This window comes from Siniperca chuatsi, linkage group LG8, assembly GCF_020085105.1.
Source record: "Siniperca chuatsi isolate FFG_IHB_CAS linkage group LG8, ASM2008510v1, whole genome shotgun sequence".
Classification (NCBI taxonomy): Eukaryota; Metazoa; Chordata; class Actinopteri; order Centrarchiformes; family Sinipercidae; genus Siniperca; species Siniperca chuatsi.
This window is the reverse complement of record NC_058049.1, coordinates 27,948,731-27,976,247: the sequence shown is the minus strand read 5'-3', so window position 1 is coordinate 27,976,247 and position 27,517 is coordinate 27,948,731. Positions and strand designations below refer to the sequence as shown.

At 39.6% G+C, this 27,517-nt stretch overlaps 1 protein-coding gene across 3 annotated transcripts in view; it reads right to left on the bottom strand.

Annotated features, from left to right (window-relative positions):
* LOC122880149 (F-BAR and double SH3 domains protein 1-like) overlaps positions 1-27,196 on the bottom strand; it is a 61,843-nt gene extending 34,647 nt beyond the window's left edge. For all 3 annotated transcript variants that reach the window (XR_006378837.1, XM_044204971.1, XM_044204972.1), the window contains exons 1-9: positions 27,101-27,196; positions 25,627-25,724; positions 25,425-25,470; positions 24,196-24,269; positions 14,173-14,317; positions 13,884-14,020; positions 4,508-4,571; positions 1,843-1,971; positions 471-593 (exon numbers count right to left, since the gene is read on the bottom strand). Coding sequence is in view for 2 of the 3 variants with exons in the window: in XM_044204971.1 (XP_044060906.1) it covers positions 471-593; positions 1,843-1,971; positions 4,508-4,571; positions 13,884-14,020; positions 14,173-14,317; positions 24,196-24,269; positions 25,425-25,470; positions 25,627-25,724; positions 27,101-27,121 (837 nt within the window). In the remaining variant the exon portion in view is untranslated. The remainder of the gene's footprint in view (positions 1-470; positions 594-1,842; positions 1,972-4,507; positions 4,572-13,883; positions 14,021-14,172; positions 14,318-24,195; positions 24,270-25,424; positions 25,471-25,626; positions 25,725-27,100) is intronic.
* Positions 27,197-27,517: the final 321 nt, after the last annotated feature.

Here is a 27,517-nt window from a genome sequence, read left to right as displayed (position 1 = left end):
TGGTCTTACTTTACCTTTTCTTCCATGTTTAATTTGTTTCCACCTTTCCGCATTCCTGCTTTCTCTCCGTCTGTCAGCCTCCCTGTAACCCCTCTGTCCCCACACCCATCTCCTCTAGAGACTAGGTGAGAAATGTCTTATGTCTGATTTCTCAGGAGCCACTGTGGGATACTTTGCATATATAAAACTCAGATAGTCAACAAAAGGTTTGGATAGATATTCATTTTTGAAGGCCTGTCACCAATTCTAATGCCCGTTTAATTGAGAGCCTCCAATATGGCTGTCAAATCATTGAAGCTGGTATGTACGATAACTCCAATATGACATGAATGCAGCATAAGAACCCTCTATGGCACACAAAAACATAGTTAAGCTCTGTATTTGAACACACATGTACACAAACCATTAAACAAATCAATATGCTGTATACAGAACACAAAAAAACACAAATTGTATGCACACACACATACCTTAGTAACACTCTCGCATATCCTGCTGTACTGTTTATGTGTGGCCAGACAGGTATTCATTTCTGTCTCACACAGCAGGGTAAAATGGCTTCTCAAATCATCATAAACATCACCGTCCATTTGCTGATGGGGGAAAGGGTACAGGAGTCAGTTTTCATTATTTCAAATTGTTTCACCACCATTTTCAACACTACAGCTTTTATCCAATAATGCGTGACTGCATTGACATATTGGAGGCCCCAATTGAACCCCCAACCCCCTATCCCCCATCTTTAGTCCTCAGTGGATTATACCCTATCACCTGTAAGTTCCTATCAAGTACAGTACACACAGCAAACTATACATGGCAGAATATTCATTCAAGTCCCAGGAACAATGTTGGGCTGTGAGGTGATCTTTTCCCATACACAATCATTACGAAAAGAGCGGCTGTAAAACAGTGAATACATTTTTCTGAGCATCACAAACCCACTGAAGTAAATTCTTTTTAGAATAAGAATTTGATCCATTAGGTCCAATAACATTTGGAAAATCTGGAAAGGCATATAATCATCATTAAATGATTTCATCCCATTCATGTGTGCAGGGAAAGCAAGTCAGCCAGCTTGGCCAGCGAACGTCTCTAACAGGCATGCTCTCAACCGGCACGGCCAGTGCTCCTATACTGGAATAATACTGCCTGGCCCCAGGTTTTCTGTGTTGTCTATTCATTTGTAGTAATTTGATGAACACAAACTTATTTAAACTAAAAAAAACAAACTCAAAAATTAAGGTCTTTTGATAAAAGGGTTTAAATTGTACTTTAGTGGTGCAAACTAACAAAATTGCAATTAATTAAATGTGCTGTTTATTGTCCTTTTTGGTTTGTTCACAGAATGGTGTTGTGCCTTTGCTGTTTTGTACTGTATTTTCTATAGTGTTATTTTATTGTCTGTAAACTGTGATGTCATTTAGACTCTCAAAAAAAGACACCATAATCTCAAGCAACTGTCATTGTTAACAAGTCAGTTTCTTCACCTTTGAACATTTTCACCAATTCTAATCAAAGTACCTCTGAGCCGTTCAATGTTAGTAGGTGACAACTAATAACAAACCAGAGGGTAGGAGTGGAATTTCATTTTTTTGTTTGGAAAATTTAACATCAAGGAGGAAGTGATGATGACAACAATTTGATTTGAGATTTCAGATTAAAAAGGGGGATAGTAGACTGTTATGTACACTGTGCAGAGTAAACTCAGACCAACAGCCTGCATTACATCTGGAAATGATGTGGTTTATCATATACACAACTCATACAATGGTTTTAGCTTCATTTTCTCCAGTTTGTATGAGTTTTTGTGTGTGTGTGTGTGTGTGTGTGTGTGTGTTTTACCTCCATAATACGTGGTAAGTCATTAGCATAGTAGTGTTGTTGATGGGCATTGACTGCTGCTAACGCCAGTAGGTACTCATTACGAACTTCAGTCAAATGGTCGTCACACTCTCTCAACCTGGCGCTGAGCTGCACACACACAAAATTATATTTTTTAGTTCAAGTGAAACATGCAACAGACATCAATAACTTGCATTAAAAAGGAACAAATAGAGTATAGACCACTTTGAAACACTAAAACTAAACTATAAATCTTATAGTACTTAAACTGTATTCATGAAAATTATCAAGCTTTCAGTTATCAGTTATCAAGCTCCTCTCCTGTGGAATCACATCCCAATGTGGGTTCAGGAGGCAGACACCATTTCCACATTTAAGAGTAGGCTTAAGACTTTCCTCTTTGATAAAGCTTATAGTTAGGCTGGCTTGGGTGAGCCCTGAACCATCCCTTAGTCATGCTGCTATAGGCCTAGACTGCCGGGAGACTTCCCATGATGCACCTCTTTCCTCTCTCCCTCCCCATCTGTATGCATTTTTATCCCATTACTGCATGTTACTAACTCGACATCTTCTTTCTCCCGTAGTTCTGTGCTTTTTTGTTTCTCTCCTCTCTCCTTCTGTCGCTTTCAGCAGCTGCCTCCGGAGCTGCAGAGACTGGATCTGTGGTTGTGGGCCACTTGCTGCCCCCATGTGCCTGCTTGACAACTAGTACTACAGTTGTTGTTATTGGATCTGTTACTAATACTGTCATTATTATTCCTATAGCTGTCATTCCTATTATTATTAATTTATTAATATTAATACTACAATTACAATTCTACTATTAAAAACCCCACCCACCCCTCCCCAAAACCTCTCTCTCTCTAAACCTCTCTCTCTATCTCTCTCACAACCTCTCTCTGTGTCTCACTCTCAAAACCATTGAGTCTGGTTCTGTCCAAGGTTTCTGCCTCTCAAAGGAAGTTTTTTCTTGCCACTGTTGCCAAATACTTGATCATTTGATTTGTTGGGTCTCTGTAAATTATATTATAAAGAGTACGGTCTAGACCTGCTCTATAGGAAAAGTGCAATGAGGTAACTTCTGTTATGAATTGGAGCTATATAAATAAAATTTAATTGAATTGAATGACCACTTAAGGTTACTTAAGGTCTGAGTGTTGTTTTAAGACTATTTGACAATGGAAACAATAGGATGAAACCCAGTGAACATGTGTAATAAGCTACCAGATCATTTAAACGTACCTCTGACTGCAAATGTAACCTTTTTTAGCTTATTTTTTTGGCCTGGACACACCAGGATTTAAAATGCCAAAATTTTGTGGTGAAATTAATTCATTCCAATGGAATTGGCACAATTAGAGGATCTCTCAAGGATTAATCCACGCAAATATTCTGCATAGAGTGAAACTTTGGTGAACTTTAACACACAAATTCACGACATTGACCAATAGCAAGCTGTCTTGACAGTCCTGACCTTAGCGGGGAGTGTCCAAAATAGAGTAGGCAATCTGAGCTTTTTAGCAGTGTTGCATCATTACTCAATCAAGTTTATTTGTCACATAATCCTGCCAGTTCCTTAAATTTGTGCATTAAAGAAAGAGTTTGAATAGAATATGAATTTAGGATCCTAGTGGCCTGAGGGTAGAAGCTCTTGCTGAATCTTTCAGTGCTGGCCTGGTGTATCTGAGACCTTCCCGACCGCAGAAGAGAGAAAAGGCCCGTTATCTGGGTGGTCGGGATCCTTAATGATTCTCCTAGCCTTATTCTTGCAGCGCCTGGTGTAAATACCCTTTAGGCAAGGTAGAGCACCACCTATTGTATGTTCAGCCGAGCAAACCACTCTTTGCTGGGCCTTTCAGTCTTGTCGGCTGCTGTTTCCATACCAGGCAGTGATGTGCAGTCACTTTTATTTAACCTCCTCTGTCGGAGTAAAAACTGTTACACAAAAGAGGAACAAAACAGAGCTAAAAGGAGAGTGAATTTACTTACATTCATCAAGTAGCGAGAAACACAACTCTAAATACAACTAAAAAATTTATTCTAACGTGGCACTGTGTCTGTTGGGTAAAATCAACTGTTTGGTAACACGTTGGTGCAACTTTAGAAGCTAAGAAGCTAGAAGCTATTTATCATTCTGAATGTTAAAAGCTGTGTTTTATCAGTAAAGAGAGGTTTAAACACTCTGTCAGCCCACAGTTTATATTTTTTAGGCAGCAATTGGTATGGATTGAGTGGAGGTGGGGTGTGGAATTATTATAATTGTTATTATATGTAATTATTATTACTTTAACACTGGCTCACAGGCATAGTATCTAGAAGTAGAGAAATGTTATGATATTTTTGATCTGTCAGACTAGTTCACCTCACCTTACCACCACTATGTAAAAGCCGTTTGTGGCAAATTTATGATTTGGGGATATATAAATAAAGTTGACTGGACTTGACTATATCAGGCATATGTTAAGTTCACACCATATGAGGTAAAAGGTAGTGATGGGAGAGATGGTCATTACTGTAACTTCCATTTCACATAAGATGGAAATACTTAAACATCAGATTAAGGGGACAAACAGGACAAAATGGTCTATGCAAAAAAACATTAATTTCTTACTTTGGTCTGTGTCAATAGCTCATTTCTGTTATGTAGGAAATGTTGTTATACAACCTTAGCGGCCATTTTATGTAGTCCAGTTTTAAAGTGGAAAATCCCATGCTCACTCTTTCTTGCTCTGGAAGACAAAATTAATTAACATATCGATAACATATAAGACATAAAATAACAATATATATATTTAACAACAACTATCAGCAACTTCAATCAAAGACACAAAAAAGCCCTGAATAAACCATGTTATTATGCATATTTTCAGTGGTAACGTGATGCAAAGCGCAGATGTTATTTTGGTTAACAGGACGTTTACACTGAACAAATTAAGGCATATATATATATATATATATATATATATATATATATATATATATATATATATATATATATATATATATGGTTTTATTGCCCACATGTCCTCATTAGTTTTAAGTAGTAACAAGACTTTACCATCCTTGCCACTGCCCTCCATTCTAGCCTCAGTCAAAATATTTGGTATGTCGTTAGAATACGACCCGCAATGGCAGCATAATTCTTCCCAATTTACTAATAGTGTACCAGTACAGTACATACTGATACATACATGTAGGTACAAGGGAACAAGATGTGAAGTTATGAACTAATTTAAAGAATTTATACTGTAGGTATATTTACATATACCTACAGTTTATACTGTAGGTATATTTACAATGCAACCGCAAGGAGTCACAAGCCAGTGTCTTCTTGTGCCAGTCCCAAGTCTGGATAAATGCAGAGGGTTGTGTCAGGAAGGGCATCCGACGTAAAACACATGCCAAATTAAAAATGCGAATCGTGAAAATTACTTCCATACCGGATCGGTCGGGGCCTGGGTTAACAACGACCACCACCGGTGCTGTTGACCTGCAGGGTACCGGTGGAAATTGGACTACTGTTGGTGAAAGACGAAGAAGGAGAGGAGGAAGGTGTGTTCGTAGGCAGAGAGAGAAGAGGAAAGCTAAGAATGTAGGACTGACAGTGGGGACTTTGAATGTTGGGACTATGACAGGGAAGGCTAGAGAGTTGATTGACATGATGCAGAGAAGGAAGGTGGACATACTGTGTGTCCAGGAGACCAGGTGGAAAGGTAGCGAGACTAGAAGCTTAGGAGCAGGGTTCAAGTTGTTCTACCATGGGTCAGATAGGAAGAGAAACGGAGTAGGAGTTATCCTGAAAGAGGAGTTTGTGAGGAATGTTCTAGAGGTGAAAAGGGTATCAGACAGGTTGATGAGTCTGAAGCTGGAAATTGAAGGGGTGATGTTCAATGTTGTGAGTGGTTATGCCCCACAGGTAGGATGTGAGTTAGAAGAGAAGGAGAAATTCTGGAGTGAGTTAGATGAAGTGATGCAGAGCATCCCCAGAGGTGAGAGAGTGGTGAATGGTGCAAATTTCAATGGGCATCTAGGTGAAGGGAACAGAGGTGATGAGAATGTGATGGGCAGGTTTGGTCTTCAGGACAGGAACGCAGAAGGACAGATGGTGGTAGACTTTGCAAAGAGGATGGAAATGGCTGTAGTGAACACTTTCTTCCAGAAGAGGCAGGAACATAGGGTGACATATAAGAGCGGAGGTAGAAGCACTCAGGTGGACTACATCTTGTGTAGACGTTGTAATCTGAAAGAGACCAGTGACTGTAAAGTAGTGGTAGGGGAGAGTGTAGCCAGACAACACAGGATGGTAGTGTGTAAAATGACTCTGGTGGTGAGGACTGAGAGGACTGAAGAGAGTAGACAGGAGTACAGGGAGATGCAGCGTAAGGTGAAGGTAGAGGTGGCAAGGGCCAAACAAAGAGCATATGAGGACTTGTATGCTAGGTTGGACATTAAAGAGGGAGAGGTGGATTTGTACAGGTTGGCCAGACAAAGAGATAGAGATAGGAAGGATGTGCAGCAGGTTAGGGTGATTAAAGATAAGGATAGAAATGTATTGACAGGTGCCAGGAGTGTGATGGGAAGATGGAAGGAGTACTTTGAAGAGTTGAGTGGCAGTAGAGTTTCTGACTAGTTTGTTTAACAAGATCTTGGAGAGTGAGAGGATGTCCGAGGAATGGAGGAGAAGTGTACTGGTGCCAATTTTTAAGAACAAGGGAGATGTGCAGAGCTGTGGCAACTACAGAGGAATAAAGCTGATGAGCCATACAATGAAGTTGTGGGAAAGAGTAGTGGAAGCTAGGCTAAGGGCAGAGGTGAGCATTTGTGTGCAGCAATATGGTTTCATGCCTAGAAAGAGTATAACAGATGCAGTATTTGCTTTGAGGATGCTGATGGAGAAGTACAGAGAAGGTCATAGAGAGTTGCATTGTGTCTTCGTAGATTTAGAGAAAGTGTATGACAGGGTGCCGATAGAGGAGCTGTGGTACTGTATGAGGACGTCTGGAGTGGCAGAGAAGTATGTTAGAGTGGCGCAGGACATGTATGATAGCTCTAAGACCGTGGTGAGGTGTGCTGTAGGTGTGACAGGAGTTCAAGGTGGAGGTGGGTTTGCATCAAGGATCGGCTCTGAGCCCCTTCTTGTTTGCTCTGGTGATGGACAGGCTGACAGATGAGGTTAGACAGGATCTCCATGGACTATGATGTTTGCGGATGACATTGTTATTTGTAGTGAGAGCAGGGAGCAGGTGGAGGAAAATCTAGAGAGATGGAGGTCTGCTCTGGAAAACAGAGGAATGAAGCTTAGACAGACTACATGTGTGTCAATGAGAGGGACCCAGGTGGAACGGTGAGGTTACAGGGAGCAGAGGTGAAGAAGGTGCAGGACTTTAAGTACTTAGGGTCAATGGTTCAGAGCAATGGAGACTGTGGGAAAGAGGTGAAGAGGCAAGTGCAAGCAGGTTGGAACGGGTGGAGAAAAGTGTCAGGTGTGTTGTGTGATAAAAGAGTATCAGCAAGAATGAAAGGAAAGGTGTTCAAGACGGTGGTGAGACCAGCGATGTTGTACAGCTTAGAGACAGTGGCACTGAAGAAACGACAAAAGGCAGAGCTGAAGGTAGCAGAGCTTAAGATGTTGAGGTTCTCTTTGGGAGTGACGAGGACAGACAGGATCAGGAATGAGTACATCAGAGGGACAGCTCATGTTAGATGTTTCGGAGATAAAGTCAGAGAGGCCAGATTGAGGTGGTTTGGACATGTTCAGAGGAGAGACTGTGAATATATTGGTAGAAGGATGCTGAGGTTGGGGCTGCCAGGCAGGAGGTCTAGAGGAAGACCAAAGAGCAGATTTATGGATGTAGTGAGAGAGGACATGAAGTTAATTGGTGTGAGTGAAGAGGATGCAGAGGACAGGGTTAGATGGAGGCACATGATTCGCTGTGGTGACCCCTGAAAGGGAACAGCCGAAAGGAAAAGAAGATGCTGTAGGTATATTTACAGGGGACTTCAGATGCCTGAGGTGGTACAGGTTTATGTGGATTGACACAGCTGTTCTTTGTTTTTATGCACTACAGGAAGTATAAAAGCTTTTTTATGATCAGGCAATTGTAGAAGATGATCGACTTTATGTCCTGTCACAGTGTAGGACACAAACACTACAGTCATTGAAAAACTTTATTGAGAGTCATTCCACAATATCAAAAGATATGATACAACAAGCTATAGATAATTTCATAACTTTCAAACTATCTTCTAAAGGTAAACTAACTTTAAACAAAGCAATGGTGGCTACTCGTTTATGACCTGTGTATGACGAAACAGATTCAGTACGTGGCACTCCCAGTGTATCATACGTGGATCGTGTGTTAGGCTTTTTCTCCCTACTTGATCTGCGTACTACTGGAGGTATCACATCTGACTGAACTTTAGTACCTTCACCAGTAGCATCAACAGTTTTATGCTGAACATTAGAAGCTTCAACTTGACATGGAACTATCATTGCTTCTAACTCACCCTGAGAATCACCAAGCTTGGGGTTTTCTACATCTTGGACAGGAATTTCACTCTGAATCTCCTCTGCCCTTGGAGAAGGAATGTCTACCACATCCTCACCATAAAACCCAAACTCAGACTCTGAATCTGAATCTTTTCTCCACAGACATTTCCTGACAGAGAGCTCGGACACCCGCCGCTGGAATTTCCTGCCAGTCATCATCGGCGCTCAGGTGAGTATGCAGACGTCTGGACAATGCATCAGCGTCAACGTTCTTTCGGCCTGGCCTGTATTTCAGACTGAAATTGTAGGTGGTAAGGGCTGACAACCAACGATGACCAGTCGCATCAAACTTTGCTGACTTCATTATATAGGTTAGAGGGTTGTTATCAGTTCTAACCTCAAACTGGACACCATAGTCATGCAGTCTATCCACAACGGCCCACTTCAAAGCTAAAAATTCCAGTTTGTGCGCAAGATAATTTCTCTCTGAAGGGGAAAGGCTTCGACTGATGAAAGCGACCGGGCGGAGCCCTTCATCATGCTCCTGATACAGCACCCCTCCAAGTCCATCCATGCTTGCGTCCACATGCAAGATGTAGGGCTTTTGTGCATCAGTAAAGGCTAACACTGGAGCTTGAGTCAGGCAATTCTTGAGTGTTTGAAAAGCAGCATCACAATGAGCTGTCCATCGGGAGCCAAAAGGTTCAGAGGATTTGTAGCACGGCTTTGCACCATTAACAGCTGAGTTGCTGTCTTTCTTCTTCTTAGTGGATGGATACCCCTGCAGCAGCTCATTTAGAGGCCGGCACAACTTAGAGAAATCCTTCACAAAACGGCGGTAATATCCACAGAACCCTAAAAACGCTCTGAGCTCTGTCACTGTTTTTGGTTTGGGCCTGGATACAACAGCCTCTATCTTGGAAGGGTCAGTAGATATTCCATTCTGTGACACAATATGCCCTACATAGTTCACAGATGTCCTGCCAAATTGACACTTGTCAAGGGAGATCTTTAGCCCCTCTTCCCTCAGTCTGTCCGGAACCTTCAAGAGTCGCTGTTGGTGCTCTTCAAGCGTCCGCCCAAACACAATTAGGTCATCCAAGTACACAAGCACCTCCAAGAAGTTCATGTCTCCTACAGTTCTCTCCATAACCCTCTGGAAGGTAGCAGGTGCTCCACAGATACCCTGAGGCATACGCACAAATTCATAAAACCCTAGAGGGCAGATGAATGCGGTCTTTTCCTTGTCGGTGTCACTCATTGGTATTTGATAGTATCCACTCCTCAGATCCAAAACAGTAAACCATTTACTCCCAGAAAGGCTGTGTAGAGCATCCTCAATTCGGGGTAAGGTGTATTGTTCTGGTGTGGTCTGTTGGTTGAGTGTCCGATAGTCCACACACATTCTGACCTTCCCTGACTTTTTACGCACCACTACAATTGGCGAAGCGTAGGGACTTCGGGACTCTGAAATAATGCCAGGACTCTGAAGTTCCTGTAGATGCTGCCGCACATCCTCCCAATCAGCCGGAGCGAGACGACGAGATCTTTCTCAGAAAGGGCGCGAATCATTCAGCCTTATCTCGTGCGTGGTACTTTTTGCACAGCCCACATCCCACTCATGAAGGGAAAACACTTCTTTTCTCTGCAACATTTCCTCACACAAACTCCGTTTTGCCTCTTCCAGCATTGGAGAATCTCCAAAATCAAAAGATGCAGGGGACAGGTTACTTTGTTCAGGCGGTTGTTTGGAGGAAAGTTGTGGTACCATGGTCACTGGAAATACGTGAGCAAGAGGAGTTCCTCGCTTTATCCATACTTCTCTTGTGGACATGTTCCTAACAGTCACTGTTACCCGTCGGCTGGACACAATGGATGCTGAATGAAGTTCAGGTCTCACTTGCAAGTCAGAAGTAAATGTGTCATCCACTTCCGCTTTGTCTACCAACAACAAAGATTTAGTCATCTGACCAGGGAACTTAGGCAGACCTGGAAGTTGCACAACTTGACCTGGCTTCAATACAACAGGGGTATGCTTCACAAACCAAACTGTTCCATGTTTTTCCGGATCACCCTGTGACACGTCTGTTTGTTGAATAGTCTCAAATGCATCTCAAATTACAGGATGTATAGTCAACACGTTCAGGAACTTTTCACCAGCCTGTTCACGACAAGACTCAAGCATCTTTTTCACTAAGCTAGTGTTGGTCCCAACCAATATGGCTATCCCCTCCCTTTTTAAAGGGTCTGGACACACGATTGCAAGAGTGTCAACCACCTGATGCACCCCAGCCACACTTTCAGTAAACTCAAGTCTGAGTGGCAAGTATCCATCATAGGGATATTTGTGAGAGCTAAGACCCCAGGATCTCAAGATTTTCCACAGGTTGAAGAGGCAAGTGTTTCAGATAAGTATCATAGAAACTACGGTACAATAGAGTGACCTGAGAGCCACTGTCAAGAAGAGCTCTTGTGTAAATCCCTTCAATCTGAACAGGCACCTCAGAGACAGGCCCTACTAAACCTACAGGCAATTGTGGCTGGACAACATCAAGCAGAAATGAACCGTGAGTGGAACGTGGGTTATCTGGAGCTTCGTGCCATTCCTTCACTGAGCTCTGCTCAAGTTTCCCTGCAAGCGGTGCATTTTCATCAACTTCTGATTTACTTTTCGAAGATCCTCAGGTGCTTGGCATTCCCACTTCTTATGACCATCTTCACCACAGTTATAGCAGAAGATACCAGGCAAAGTTAACTTGGAAGTTTTGGGTTTGTGAACATTGTCTCGGTTCGTAGCTTCCTTTGTCTGACTGGGCATTTTCGGTGGGGTACAGTCAACGGCAGGGGTCACAGTGGCCACACTCAACAGTTGACTCACCTGAGTAGACAACTCTAACCTCCTTCTTCAGGCTATGCAATTCAGGTGGCACAGGCACCTGGGGAGAGGCAATATTAGCAACAGAAGCTTTAACATTCTCTCGTGCAGCTACCCAGTGTTCTTCCTCTCTCACTTCCTTCATCAACTGTGAGAAAGAAGGGATTTTGCACAGTATGAATCATCCTGATTCGCAAAGCAACCATATCATTGGTAAGAGCTCCTTTAATTAGCTGCTCCATTCTAGCTCTACAAGAAAACTGAAAGTTTCTCTCCACTTTCCTGGTAGGTATGACGAAACTTAGCCATTAGCTGTGGTCCATTCTCAGTGGTACCGTATACAGTATCAAGGGCAGCTAAATAGTCATTTGCGGTCGCAGATGGGTTATTCACTTTTAGAAACCTGACAATGTCAGCAGCAGGACCTCGCAAACTCTCAATGATGCGTTGTTTCTTAGCAGATTCGGTGCATTGCCATTCACTTATCATTTGAGCGGCCTGCTCCATCCAGTCTTCATATTCTTCTTCACCTGGAGGGACAGGTTTCCACCCTGAGAACAACCTCAGTTTTCTGTAATTAGGCCCATCACTGGACACCTGATTACAACGATCTACTAACTTGCCTATGGCATCTACTAGGTCCACAATGAGGTCAGATTTAGGGGGCTGATTTTCCATAATCATGGCCTTTACTTCTTCCATGGACTTACCCTCCTGCTGCAACAAGGTTTGTAGCTTAAGCTGGAAGGTGTCACCTTCAGTGGCAGGACTATGGGCTACTAAGCTACCCACTAAGTTGACACTCCAGGGACCAGCTTCATTTTCTATACCTATCTCAGGAGGTATAACATCAGGATCTAGATCAGCACTGGTCTCCACTAAAATAAACAACCATCTGCCAGTTATGTCACCACGGCGACCACGTATTCTAGTGCGACCAAAAACCTTTACCGTGTTTAACACTTTCTCAATGGTGTCATTGCTAGCATCCAAAGGGACATTGCTCAACACAATGGCACGTGAGAAGCTAACACTCTCCTCTCTACTCCACTGAACAGTCTACGAGAGATCCATACTTTGTAGAAGACAAGTAGCTATGTGAAAATAAACACAAAAACAGAAATTATCAACTATGTCAAATCACTGCTACACTACATCATAGAAGAAAGGTTAAAATGAAAAATATTTGCTAGCAAAAATCACATTGGCAAACAGGAAAAAGAAGAAAAGAAGAAAAAATATCCCAGCGGTGCCTCCAAAAATGTAACCCTTTTGTTAATTAATTTCAATGCTATGTTAAATAAGAAGAACCCGGTGCTTCTTTTCTTTAAATTAAAACAGTTGTAATTTAGCTTTTCTCCTGTACCAATAATTACACAATAAAATTAAAGTAGGAAAAATTTGTAACTGTGCTAAATGAATTAACTATCTAAAAGAACAATGAAATGCCAGATAACAAATTTATGAAAAAAAGGAATAGCAATGATTTATTTTTGTTTTCAACTAATAAAATTACTTTGTTTTGTTTCAAAGAAAGCACTAAATGACGAAACAAATAATTAAGTTGTATAGAAAATAGCAAATAACACAAATTATTTTACCCAAACAAATCCGTGAATTATTTGTTTTCCAGCAAATAAAAGATTTATACAACCTCTCAATTCTTTTTTTTTAGATACTTAGTTTCTTAAACCTGTATTCTTAAATGTTAACCTCAAATTAAAATATGAGATAAAATGTCAAACCCTTGATTAAGTTAAACACTTCAGAAATAATAAAACAATACCAAAATCACGTTCTTTCAAGATCTTTCACACACTTCATAAGGAAAAGAAAAAACACTGAGATTATGTTTCTGTCCCATATGAAAATTTTGGTATGAGTCAGTAACACAGTCAAAAATTGTACGCGTACTTTAACGTTGGGGCCCAGTATGTTGGTGCACATATAAAGCTGAAGAGTTCTGTGCGATCTCTCTCACAGTCAACAAGTCTCAATAGATGAACTCACCCACGTCCATCCAATGATAATGACGAGGCAATGTTGGAATCACTCACGACACAAACTCACTTTCTCCAGTCCCATTCAATCCACACGAAACAAAGTCCAGTCGAGCTGCATCCAGTGATGAAATGCAAGAGGTGTCCGGTCCCAAATGAATTTAGGACAAGTTCACAACGAACTTCTTCACATCAGTCACTGTGTGCAAATGTAAATGTCTCTATCTGATGAGAAATCAGCACACATGGAGTTCTCAAACAATCGCGAAGAGACTAACAGGAAAAATAAATCACTTTAAGCTGTAAAGCAAAATAAATTGAATAAAATGTTTCCTATAAACGTTTTCCTTTGCACTTTGGGCCTTACATTACAGATAATATAACTGGTCTCCAAAATGACAACATGTCTCACGCCTCATGCCTCTTCTTCTTCTTCCGCACGTAACTCACGTCGTGATGCAACAACAATTCCAACATTCATTGGCCAGCAACAAAACACTTGTATTAAACACACTTTCTCACTGGTCATGAACAAAAACAAAAAATACATAGTTGCATCATATTTTGAAAATAAAAAACAAAATACATTTTAATTTGTTGTGTTATTTTTACTACTGACTATATTCAACACAATACACATTTTAAGGGTCCCTACACTTCTGTCACACACACTGACCTTTTCTGTGCATCAGCAGCTTTCTCTCTGGCAACATTGGCGATGTGACTAAGTTGGTGGTAGCTCTTCTTGATCCTGTGCAGCTCCCGCAGAGCATCCACCACTTCCCCCTGTACCATCTGGAGCCGATCCAGGCCCTAACACATACACACACACAGCAAAATTATTCTTTCAAGTGTCCTTTGGTAGATATTTCAGTGTGTTGCAATAATGAAAATGCACTTAACTAGCTCCTAAATGTTTTCAGTATTTGATCACTGTGTGTGCATACTGTATACAGCTCTCTCACTCTCTTAGCTTTGATGTCCTTCACATTGCGAAGACTTGTGAAGGCGTGTCCAATCAGTCGACGGTATTCCTCTGCAGCAGCAAGTCGTGATGCAGCAGACTGAGCTGTAGCATCTACCACTGACCGCCATACACCAAACACACTCCTGAAAACACACACACCGATAACAATAACTTTTGCTGATTAAGTGTACTTTATACTTATCTCTAAAAGAGAACAGTGCACATCCAAGCACCTTTCTGTAAATATGTATGAAACTGATCATGCACATATAATACTAATACTAATATGTGCCATGAAACACAATCCTGTATTGTGTTCATGGTATATTATAATGTAAATAGCCACAATGCACATTAGTACATTTGGGCATATTCTTGCATATACTGTATGTATACTTCAATTTGTACTCCTAACAACGTGAATCATGCATTTGCTCATTGCTCACCAGTAAAATTATCACTGAAGAGTCCTATCTTGCTGCAGCTTCATTAGTAACAGACAAATCAGACATAATCTAATTTCACTAAAATTACCTATTGTGCTCTGTAAGTAGCCTGATTACGGTGGTCGGTGTATGTTCAGAAACCAAAAACTGAAAAATAGAGCCAGTTTTCTTTTTTGTTGTCAGAATCAAAAAAAGGAAAAACGAGAAAACCACATTTTAAAACACGGCCCAGTTTTGTTTGTTGCAAATACCTTTTCATTTCCATTTTTCCTTTTTGAATTGAAGAAAAAAAAAACCTGACCCGGTGACACAGAAGTAAAAGTAAATATATCAAAATAAAAGCCAAGAGGTTATAATGGCCATTCTATAAAAGTGTAACATTATGCAAGTGCAGGGTCTATAACAGAGTAATGTTAGAAGACAAATAAATAAATGCATACATAGGCTACATAAATAAAGATCTTTTTTGTTTTGTTCTTTTCATTTAGACATTAAATATCTTTTACCCAAAAAGTGTGTGATATATTATTTAGTAGCATAGAGTGAATTAATAGCCTAATTAATTATATGTGGAAATAGCCTGTCTGGTCCTTCCCAAATAGTGTTGTCTAAAGCAGTGGTTATCAAAGTGGGCTCCGGTTATCTGCCCACCTACAATACTCTATAATATTAATCTATTCTACCGGCTGTTGATTTAATTGATTTAATTTTGGGTTCAAACTGAATATAACAGAATTAAGGTCGCAAACGCAGCATGTCAGACAGTCCTTATTCTGATAGCCATTTATTACCATTTTGGAATCCAAAATGATACATGTGAGGTTGCATTATTACTGTTTACTATAGCCACTCATTGTTGCCGTGTGTTTCGGCTGGAATCTCTCCTTGTGTCGGCTCGGATCAAGACCGGGCACGGGTCTGTTCTTTGAAAATTAATATATACATATCAGGTTTAGATAAGAAAGCCACAGGTCCATTTCGGAAGACCACTAATCAACACCCTCGATTTACCTGAAAGATAACACTAATTTTGTCTGAGCTCATGTCCTCTTCTTTGAGGTTCACGCAAGTTCCTCGGAAAAGTAGATACGAGTTTAGGTGAGCCTGTTTATCATTTGTCACGTTTAGCAGACTTGGGGGGAAAATGCAGATGTGTCCTGGTCTTGAATATATCCGTGCAATAATCATATAGGCTATTAACTTAATATCTTAGGACTGATAAATTCCAGAATTAAGGTTGTTGTGTAGGCTAGTGAACATTAGCTTGATCATGTCATAGACTGTGAAGTTATGAAGTTATAGGTAGCCTATTACGATGTGAAACGGGGAATAATAATTTGGTAACATGTGGGGACCTCTGCTGGTCACTTTGGACCACACAGGCTATTTCCACATATAATTAATTAGGCTATAAATTTATGGGGCTACATTTGTGTCTTTAGTATGCAATCGTACTGCAATCAAAACATTTATTTAAAAGCAAAACTATCGATACTGCAATCAAAAAATGTTATATTGCAAGTAAAATAAATTTGTTATTGTATGTGTATATGTATTAACGTGAATCAAAAACTTTTGTTTGCAAATCCAAAAGTTTTGCTTGCTGTTGAGCTGAATCTCGTGGGCGGGACCTACACTGAAAGATGTAAGACATGTCTCTATTGGCCAGTCTCGATCTGAGAGGGAGATTGGAAGTCCATGGAGAAGACAGAGCATGAGCGGAGAAGACAGAAAATCAATGCGCAGGTATGTTTACACATAACTTCCATCTTAGTATTAGCAAGAATGTTATGTTTGAACTGGTGCATGTAGATTGTTTTTGTTTAACGATCTGTGATATTGTAATGGGTTAAAAAAAACCATTTTGTTTTGTCAGCCTGTAGCTGCTAGCTTAGCTCAATTAGCTAGTCACTCATCATAGGTACGTTATGTGCCCAGGCTGCCTATTAGCCTGCATGACGTTGTACATGTACTGTATCTACTAGTTAACTAGACTATTTGTGTTCAACAATCTAACCTTATGTTATATTTGTGATGTGCTGTATTATTTTATAAGCCTGTAGCCAGCTTAGTTAACGTTAGTAACTTTCTTGTCTTAGGTGTCACACTAGCTGAGCTGTGTGGGTTTCCATCCACCTGTTTTTATGCGCGTTTTCAATTTTAATAATAGCGGCAGACGAAAACATCAGATCTGTGTGGAGCGATGAGGAGACTGTAACCTTCATCACATTAATACATGAAACAAACATAAATGTCATATTTCAAGGACTGCCTTCTTTCACCTACGCAACATTGCAAAAATCACATCCTATCTCAAAATGATGCCAAAAAACAAGTGCATGCATTTGTTACTTCTAGATTGGACTATTGCAATTCCTTATTATTAGGCTGCCCGAATAAGTCCCTTAAGACTCTCCAGTTGATCCAGAATGCTGCGGCACGTGTACTGACAAGAACTAGGAAAAGAGATCATATTTCTCCAATATTAGCTTCTCTGCACTGGCTCCCTGTAAAATCCAGAATAGAATTTAAAATCCTTCTCCTTACCTACAAAGCTCTTAATGGTCAGGCACCATCATATCTTAAAGATCTCATAATACCATATTACCCCACTAGAACACTGCACTCCCAGGATGCAGGGTTACTTACTAGTCTCCAAAAGTAGAATGGGAGCCAGAGCCTTCAGTTATCAAGCTCCTCTCCTGTGGAATCACATCCCAATTTGGGTTTGGGAGGCAGACACCATGTCCACATTTAAAAGTAGGCTTAAGACGTTCCTTTTTGATAAAGCCTATAGTTAGGGCTAGTTTGGGTGAGCCCTGAACCATCCCTTAGCTATGCTGCTATAGGCCTAGACTGCCAGGAGACTCATTTTTATCCCATTACTGCATGTTACTAACTCAACATCTTCTCTCTCCCATAGTTTTATACTTTCTCGTTTCTCTCCTCTCTCCCTCTGTCGCTTTCAGCAAGTATTTCTGCCTCCGGAGCTGCAGAGACTGGATCTGTGGTTGTGGGCCACTTGCTGCCCCTGTGTGCCTGCTCGGCAACTGCTGCTGCAGTTGTTGTTATTGGCTCTGTTGCTAATACTGTCATTATTATTCCTATAGCTGTCATTCCTATTATTATTAATTTATTAATATTAACACTACAATTACATTACTACTATTTTAAAAATTCTAGGTGGCATTTGCATTGTGCCTCCCCCTCCCCCAAAACCTCTCTCTCTCTCTCTCTCTCTCTCTCTCTCTCTCAAAACCTAACACGGCAGCGCCGGATGGCCGCTCACCATTGAGTCTGGTTCTGTCCAAGGTTTCTGCCTCTTAAAAGAGGTTTTTTCTTGCCACTGCCGTCAAATGCTTGCTCATGGTGGGATTTGTTGGATCTGTTGGTAAATAATATTATAAAGAGTACGGTCTAGACCTGCTCTATAGGAAAAGTGCAATGAGATAACTTCTGTTATGAATTGGCGCTATATAAATAAAACTGAATTGAATTATCGTGTTTTCTACATTGTTTTTCCACCGTTTGATGTTTGATTGGCACTCACTCAATTACGTCATCTTGTTGCGCCCTCTTATTCTGCAATAGTATAATGGCACCTGACTGGAGCATTGGCGCCACCTACTGCTTATCTCAATAAACCAACTACTAATAATCTCATTACGGTAGTGGATGGAAACAAGCATTCATTCACATTTCTTTTGTCGATTTTTGGGCCACCAACCGAAATTACCTTTGGGAATGTGGCTTTATGGTTACTTAGCTTCATAGTAATGTGAATGTGTAGTAACACTGTATTATTGATGTTACTGGGGGGGGGCTTAAATACATAGCTAACATATTATTGAATGGAAAACCAACTTGGCAGATCACAGGCCCAGGTAGGATATTGGTTTATTTCTTCAAATGTGGTCATGGTGTTGTCATTGTGGGAAATAAGAGATAAAATATTACTTGTTTTCCAGTATTGTCCTTCAGTATTCTACAGCTTGTGCATGACCAGAATCAATTGTTAATAACATTTATGCTCTGTATGATCAAATTTTAATGTTATGCACCTTAATGCACATTATGATTTTAAAAATAATAGATGAAATTTCTTGTAGTCAAATAAAGTTTTATATCTTTACTATATGTTGTTTTCCAAGCTGGCCAGAGTCTATTCAGTTGAATGGATCATCGTGCACCTGTGCAGCAGGCAAAGCCCTATGCAACCATCTTGTGGCCATGCTGTTTCAGAGTGCCCATTATTGCATGATGCAGGTCAACATATCCTCATACAAGGGTTCGTAGATATCTTACGCAAAGTAATGCACCATTTTTCGTGCATAAACCCACTAATGTCCAGCAAACAACAACAGGTGTACCAGACTTTCGTCGTCATAACGATTTCAATAAACATGTGGTTAACGTTGTGAAACAGTCGTAGTTTGGTTAGGTTTAGGCACCAAAACTACTAGGTTAGGTTTAGGAAAAGCTCACGGTTACTGTTAAAATAATTAAGTTACGTTAGTAAGTCACGTGACGTAAACACGCAAGTCACGTGAAGTAAATCCCGTGACCTAACTTACGTAGGTTACATAACTTACATACGTAATTTAAAATAAGGGTAACTTGAACTGAACCCCAAGCTCCCAGATGAAAGTCCAGTGTTTCACCCATCCATCCACCACATCTATGCACGTTGATGCTCTTTATACTTCCTCATCTGACTTCCTCCTTTTATCTAGTCATAATTACTGAGGCCACTAGAGGTTGGTCATTTTGGTTATATTATATATACTGTTGTGTATTCATGATCATATTGTTGTATGTTACCAATTTAAACTTGCAAGAGAAGTGTGGAAGGATGATGAATTTAATACCTGTACTTTTAACATTCATGGTTTTTTATGCTAAATTTGTTTCAGTATCCCCCCCGACCCATCAGTGTTGTCCCTTAGGGAAGGACTAAAAAGCCTCAGAGCCCAACCACTAATATCCTCGGTGCTGCATGGCTTGTCTGAGCTTTCACTGGATGACTCCAGGTTTGTACCTGTGCCACGAGGTTCACCACTGTCATATCATATCCTGATCTTACCTGAGCTGTCTGTTTATTTAATAAAATAAAGTTTAATTTATTATTTATTATCAGTGTCCTCCTGTTGTGGCCACAAGTCATGTCAAACCCACTGATGCCCCAGCATACCCCAAACTCTCTATTGATGGTACCAAATTTTCTATAAATTCTACTGGCAGGTTGAAGGTCAATCGGCAGTAACTGGATTGAGCTCGTGCGATTTCATTACTGACACTGAGGAGGTCATAACAGTTGAAAGAGTCTGGAGGGATGATGAAATGATAACAGAGGTAAAAGAAAAGGTGGACCGTTACTTTTTTGGTACACATCCATATGTGTATCCCCAGACAGCTAAATGGTAACTGTAAACAGTTAACAGTAACCCTTTGTCACCTATACCTGATATCTTACCTAGGAGCTTATATGTATAAATATTTATAAATGTATAAATTCCAACAGACATGTTTTGGGGTTTTAAGCATTTGAAGTCTTTAATATTTAAATCGATAAATGTCATTGGAACTGGTACTGTCCAACAATGTAAAAACAAATATTAAAACTATTATTTTAGCTCACATGAGTGACTGTGCTTGGCAAGTTCTATATATGCACAATTGTATATTTACTGTGTTAGTGTATTTGTATTACTGCAGAACTACATAAAAGACAATTTTAAACAAATAGGTAAAATGCACTAACTGAATGCTCTTGGCCTAATGAGCATTAAGCTCACTGGAGGCACATTAACATAATATATCAATCAACACATTACATCAAACATGAATTCATACTTTGTGTGTGTCTAAAGGCAGTGGTGGAGGAAGTACTCAAATCCTTTACTTACTTACTAAAAGTAGAAATACATGTAAGAATATTTCAATGTTGCAGTGGAGCCAATTTTAGATACTTTGTATACCACTGGGTAGATTAGTAGCACAGTACTGCATCATATAAGTATATCATGTTTTTTATGAGAAAGGTAACGATAAATGTAGTGGAGTAAAAAGTACTCTACTATTTGCCTCTGAAATGTAATGGAGTAGAAGTATAAAGTAGCATTAAATGGAAATACTCAAGTAAAGTACAAGTATGTCAAAATTGTACTTAAGTACAGTACAGGTATTTATGCCTCCAGAGATACAGAGTCTGGATCTATGATTGCTGGCTTCCTACTGCTCCCATGTTCCTTCTCGACAACCGCTACTACAATTATGATAATTACAATTATGTGGAATTTGCAATGTGCTACTGTTTGCTCTCTCTCTCTCCCTCCCTCCCTCTCTCTCTCTCTCTTTCTCTCTCTCTCTCAACCCAGAAAGTTTTTCCTTGCCACAGTTACCAAAGTGCTTGCTCTTGGTGGGAATTGTTGGGTCTCTGAAAATAATATTATAAAGAGTACTGTCTAGACCTGCTCTATAGAAGTGCAATGAGACAACTTCTGTTATGAATTGGCGCTATATAAATAAATTTAAAAAATACATTGAATTGAGTAAATGTATTTAGTTACATTCCACCACTGTCTAAAGGATAATTCTGCTGGACCTCCTGGTGGAGGACAATCATCACGTCAGCAGGGTTTTTCGGCCCTCAGGAGCTGGCCGTGGAGGGGGGGTACTGTCACGGATACGCCAGGCTTCACCAACCTTATAATCATCCACACCTGCTCCCTATCACACTCCTGCTCCCCATCAGCACCTAATCACAGCCAGCATAAAAACCTAGCACTCACCTCAGCCAGGGTCCGACATCGTTTGATACAAGAACTCCCCATGCTACTCTGCATATCTCCCTTTCCAGCGATCTCCTTCTCCAGCGTTCTCCTTCACCAGCAATCTCCACACCAGCGAGTCTTCCCTCCAACAGACTCCCCCATCTCCATACGTGCAAACCTGTCTTACCTGGCTGTAATACAATAAACAACCATCTGTTTCCATATCAGTGTCCCCTGCCTGTCTGTCCGTAATACCTCACGTTAAGTATTTATTTAAGCCATTTTCACCAGCAGTAATATCAATAATACAGTGTTACTACACATTCCCATACTTATAAAGCTAAGCAACCATATTCCCAAAGGTAATTTCAGTAGGTGGCTCAAAATTGGTAAAAGAAAATGCGAATGAATGCTCGTTTCCATCCATCCATTCAGTTAGTGCGCAAGCGCCAACATGCATGCTGCCTGTTGCCGTAGCTAAAGAGTTTCCCCTAGGGGATCAATAAAGTATTTCTGATTCTGATTTCTGATACCATAACGTGATTATGAGAAGTTGGTTTATCGAGATAAGCAGTAGGTGGTGCCAGTGCTCCAGTCAGGTGCCATTATACCATTGCAGAATAGCGCAACAAGATGACGTAATTGAGTGAGCGCCAATCAAACCTCAAGCGGTGAAAAAACAATGTATAAAACACGATAGAAATATGACAGTTATGTTTCTTTCATGTGTTAATGTGAAGAAGGTTACAGTTTCCTCATCGCTCCACACAGATCTGATGTTTTCGTCTGCCGCTATTATTAAAATTGAAAACGCGCATAAAAATGGTGGATGGTATGCCATACAGCTGGCGTGACACCTAAGACGAGAAAGTGACTAACGTTAACTAAGCTGGCTACAGGCTGATAAAATAATACAGCACATCATAAATATAACAAAAGGTTAGATTGTTGAACACAAATAGTCTAGTTAACTAGTAGATACAGTACATGTACAACGTCATGCAGGCTAATAGGCAGCCTGGGCACATAACGTACCTATGATGAGTGACTAGCTAATTGAGCTAAGCTAGAAGCTACAGGCTGACAAAATAATATGTATTTTTTAACCCAACAATATCGCAGATCATTAAACAAAAGCAATCTATATGCACCAGTTCAAACATAACATTCTTGCTATTACTAAGATGGAAGTTAAGCGTAAATATACCTGCGCATTGATTTTCTGTCTTCTCCACTCCCGCTATGTCTTCTCCATGGACTTCAAAACTCTCTCTCTCGTTTACTAACAGTGAATGTTGCCAAGCTGTCACTCAGATCGAGACTGGCCAATATAGATGTGTCTTACATCTTTCAGCGTAGGTCCCGCCCTCGAGATTCAGCTCAACAGCAAGCAAAACCTTTGGATTTGCAAACAAAACTTTTGGATTTGCAAACAATACTTTCGGATTTGCAAACAAACGTTTTGATTCGCATTAATACATTTTTAATCACACATTTAATTGACTTGGAATAAAACATTTTTTGATTGCAGTGTCGATAGTTTTGCAAACTTATTCTGTTTGATTGCATAATAAGGACACAAAAGTAACCCTATATTAACTCACGCTATGCAACTAAATAATATATCATACACTTTTTGGATAAAAGATATTTCATGTCTAAATAAAAAGAACAAAACAAAAACATCCTGGTATAGATCCTGTGCTTTCGTAACGTTAAACTTTCATAGAATGGCCATTCTATCCTCTTGGCTTTTATTTTGATATACAGTATTTACTTTTACTTCCATGTCACCTGTCTGCCTTTCTTCATTCTTCAATTCAAAAATGAAAAAGGATAAAAGACATTTGCAAAAACCAAAATTGGAAAGTTTTTTAAATATGGTTTTCTCATTTTTTGTTTTTTGATTCTGACAACAAAAAAGGAAAAACAGCTCTGTTTTTCCAATTTTGGTTTCAAACAAAAAAAATTAACTGCCTAAATGTACACTGACACACATGCCTACACTGGCATTTTCTAGTACTTACAATACTTGTAGCTATTGTCATGTTCCTGCTCCAGGCCTTACCCTATATTTTTTCTCATGTGATATTACTGGTCCAGTCCTAACCCCTCCGTTGTTTCATGTTTTTCAGACACCAGAAAATGTAGCTAAAAAGTTAGCTAACAGGATGACCAATCTGGTAGGATGACAGTTTCTGCTTTTTAGCAGAGTCATCTTCGACTTCTGCCTGCTGTGAGATAGCTATGGTGGCCCTGTTTGCCCTCCTATGGTCCTGACCTTGTGAGCAACGTTGAGATAATAGGACGGATATATTCGTTAGCAGTCTTCTAGTATGAACAGTCATATGTACCAAATTGATCCTTGGCCAGCATCAAGACAAAATATTTGGCTATGACCAACCTGTTATAGTTTTGGCCTGCAACAAGGATAAGTAAGGATAAGTCATGCAAGTATGTCCAGTTGTTTGTCTTGAGTTAGCTTATTAAACACAATCTACTGTTTATTTCCTAAGTAAGATGCCATTGCAGAGCCTCCAAGCCTCCAAGGTGTCCAAATATAGGAAAACTTATTGACTCAGTGCCATGGAGTTGGAGTTTGTATCACTATCATGCATTATCACCTTAAAGCAACTCAGTTTATTTACATAAACAATATGTGATATCAAAATCAACCATTGTTCTTGGCAAACCTGTTGAAACTACACTAACTGTATATAGGCTAACGCAACTTTCCATATTTACTGAAAATGACGTTGAAAGAAAAGAGATGAGAAGGCTGTGTACAATATGTGTAGTTACCCAGAAGTGATAGCATCTGTATTTCCTCTTTGCCAGTCTCTTTTCTGGTACTGGACAGCTAACCTCTGAAGAGCCTGAAAATGCACAGTTTACCACTGCATCACAACCCCAAGAAAAGACAGTAAAATGTAGTTTATTGAAGACACAAGGTGTTTTAACTGAGAACCAGGTGGGCCTTATTTTGGTATTTGCATTCCCTCACTATCATTTGCAGACACACAGTTACAACTAGTGTGACAAACATATACATTGGGCTTTTTCATATAAGGTTAGCTCATGATTTTGTAATAACAAGGATTACAGTACCCACAATGCCTTACATTATTTTGTATTACATCAACAACTAGCAAGGCCTCATGAGTACATTTGGTTTTCATGTCATTTCATTCTGACCTCTTTGTCTCTAAACTTGCATGAAACTATACTCAATTACTAATGTTTATTATTATTTGTTACCTCTTTGATTTGCTATTATCATTATTGTATTGGCCTTGCTTTTGCCTTAATATGATATAACATATTTTTGTAGCGACACACCATCATCAGGTCAAAATACATTTCCATGAGCCTCTATCAGCTGCACTTAGTGTACTTTAGTGCTTATTAACAAATGTTAGCATTTAGTTCAAAGCACAACTGTGTATCACAGCCTCACAGAATCGCTAGCATGGCTGTAGACTTGTTTAAAGTACCTCTCAATTTTGTCTCATGGCTCCAACATCTTGTAAAAATGGGAACTGGGTAACTGCTTGTAATAAACATGAAAAAGAAAATCTAAAATTCTGGATATTTGTCAATGTAAATTATTTAAAATGTCAGACATTTTCATGACTCAGTTGGGTAACTGCAATTATTTGTAAAGTATGGTTTTTCAGGAAACGGCATGATGCTTTTTTTGTCTTTTCTCTATTCCACTCCCATAAAGTTGGGTATGCATTTGCATTTTTTAGCAGTAGTGTGGACACACACACACACACACACACACACACATACATATGTGATACATTCTCCACCATGGTGCAAAAAAACACATAACAGTGTGTTGAAACATACTGACACACACATACTGTACACACAGAGTCACAAGAGGCAACAAACAACAACACAGCACTCAGGTAGTGTATGCAACCTCAAATCAATAAATGATGAGCATTTCCAGTAAAAAAAAAAAAAAGAAAGTTTCCAGTAATAGAACTAATAGTGGACTAGAATAGCTTATTTGTACTCACCTGACCATACTCTTTTTCTATAGCTGCCCGTTGCTTACTGAAGGACCTTGGGGAACACAGAAAAACACAACACACAACATCAACGGACATGTAATTTAACATGCTTTCACTCTCAGTTTCTGTATTGATCTCTCTGCCTATCACCCTCTCTGTCTGAGGATTTAATGCAGATATCCACATTCTGGTGAGGCACAGAGAGTACCTGATCTCCTCCAGCAGTTCACTGTCCTGATGTTGTTTTGTCTGCAATTTGCTGAGCTGCTCTGAGAACACCAGTTTCACCTGCTGGCTCTCCTTTACCTGCATGCACACACACAAACAGGAACAGTTAAAATGTTATATATCACTAAACACTCACCGAAAAATTCCTATCAGCAGTGGTGGAAAGTAAGTAAGTAAATTAACTCAAGCACTGTACTTAAATACAATTTTAAGTTAGTTGTACTTAAGTATTTCCATTTTCTGCTATTTTATACTTCTATTATACTAATACAAAGTACACATTTTGCACTTTTGACTGCACTACATTAATTTGATAACTACCAGGTACCTTTCAGATTCAGATTAATAATTAAAAATATAATTTTTAAAATATAGCCGCAAACGGCAATGTTCAGGCCTTTTTTCGCTCACAGCAATTTGAGCTGAGTCAAAAAAAAAAAAAAAACCCCGGCACAAACTCAATAGGGTTCTACTGCTTCGCGGTTTGAACCCTAATAAATTATGATGTATTATTATATGTTAAGATAAGATTAGACTTTATTGGGAAATATTGGGAAAATAATTTAAATTAGCCCCACCTTTAACAGCTGCAACATTAATGTGTACATCAGTAATTATGATGCAATAATACATTATTCTGAAATGGGCCACTTTGCATAATGAACACTTTTACTTTTGGTGCATTAAGTATATTTTGATGCTAATACTTTGTACTGTATGCTAATACTGTACTTCTACTTAAGTAAAATTTTGAATGTGGTACTCATATTCCTACACTGTAGTATCACTAATTTTACTTAAGTAAAATATCTGAGTACTTCTTCCACCAGTACCACTCACATCAGTCAGGTTTGGTGTTTATCAAACACCAGTGGACTGGCTGTTAGTAATGATTTACTATTATACTGTTTCACAATTAATCGCAATGAGATATCTCATTGGATTTATATGTGACCTTTACCCCACTAGAATATTGTTCTGTAGTTATAGAAGTGAATTCTATCATTTCATAACTATATGTAGGAAACACTGTCTCTGTCTGTGTGACAGGAGATAGGTACCTGCGCCTAACTTAGCTGAAAATCTGAAAGCAGGTAGCCTACATCAAAAGTGACAAAACAGGCTACACATTCAGGTATCAAACATTATAAGCTAATATATTTACGAAAAAAGCCTTCATAAATTCCAGAAGACGTTGCTCAACAGGTTTATGTAACTCACTCTCTCTCTCTCACAATCATACAATGTGTAACTAAATGACAAATGCTTCCAATTATAAATTGTAAAATGAGTTATGGGTTGCAGGAAAAACAAAGAAAATGTTTGATCTTAAGGGAATGATATTCAGCTCTGATTAGAGTGCGGTAAGCAGTAAGCACTCTTCAATGTTAATATCAACATTAATACATTAATATCAACTCTTCTTCTACATTAGACTCTCAGAACTATCTTACCTTTCTGGGTGGTGGCTGCATGGCTGGATGCTGATAGTGTCCGTTATTGTCTCAATTATTGTGATTTCCGCTATGGTACACTGCCACTTCCTCAATATTTTCACATATGCAACTCTCTCTCTCTCTCTCTCTCTCTCTCTCTCTCTCTCTCTCTCTCTCTCTCTCTCTCTCATTTTCTATTTTCTTTCTCTCACTGTGGTACTGTCTTGAGGAAAGCCTATAGAGGGCAGCAGAGTCCAGTGGATACATCATTAAACAATAGGACAGGTCAATAGGTCAACTCAAAAAGAAAGACAAGAAAAGAAACAATGTGAAAATTTAAGCACCACTATGTTGCCTTGAACAGAACCTCGGTTTAAATGATATTGTAGTTCTGTTCTAAAAATAAGTGATTATACCAACAAAAGAACATACCGG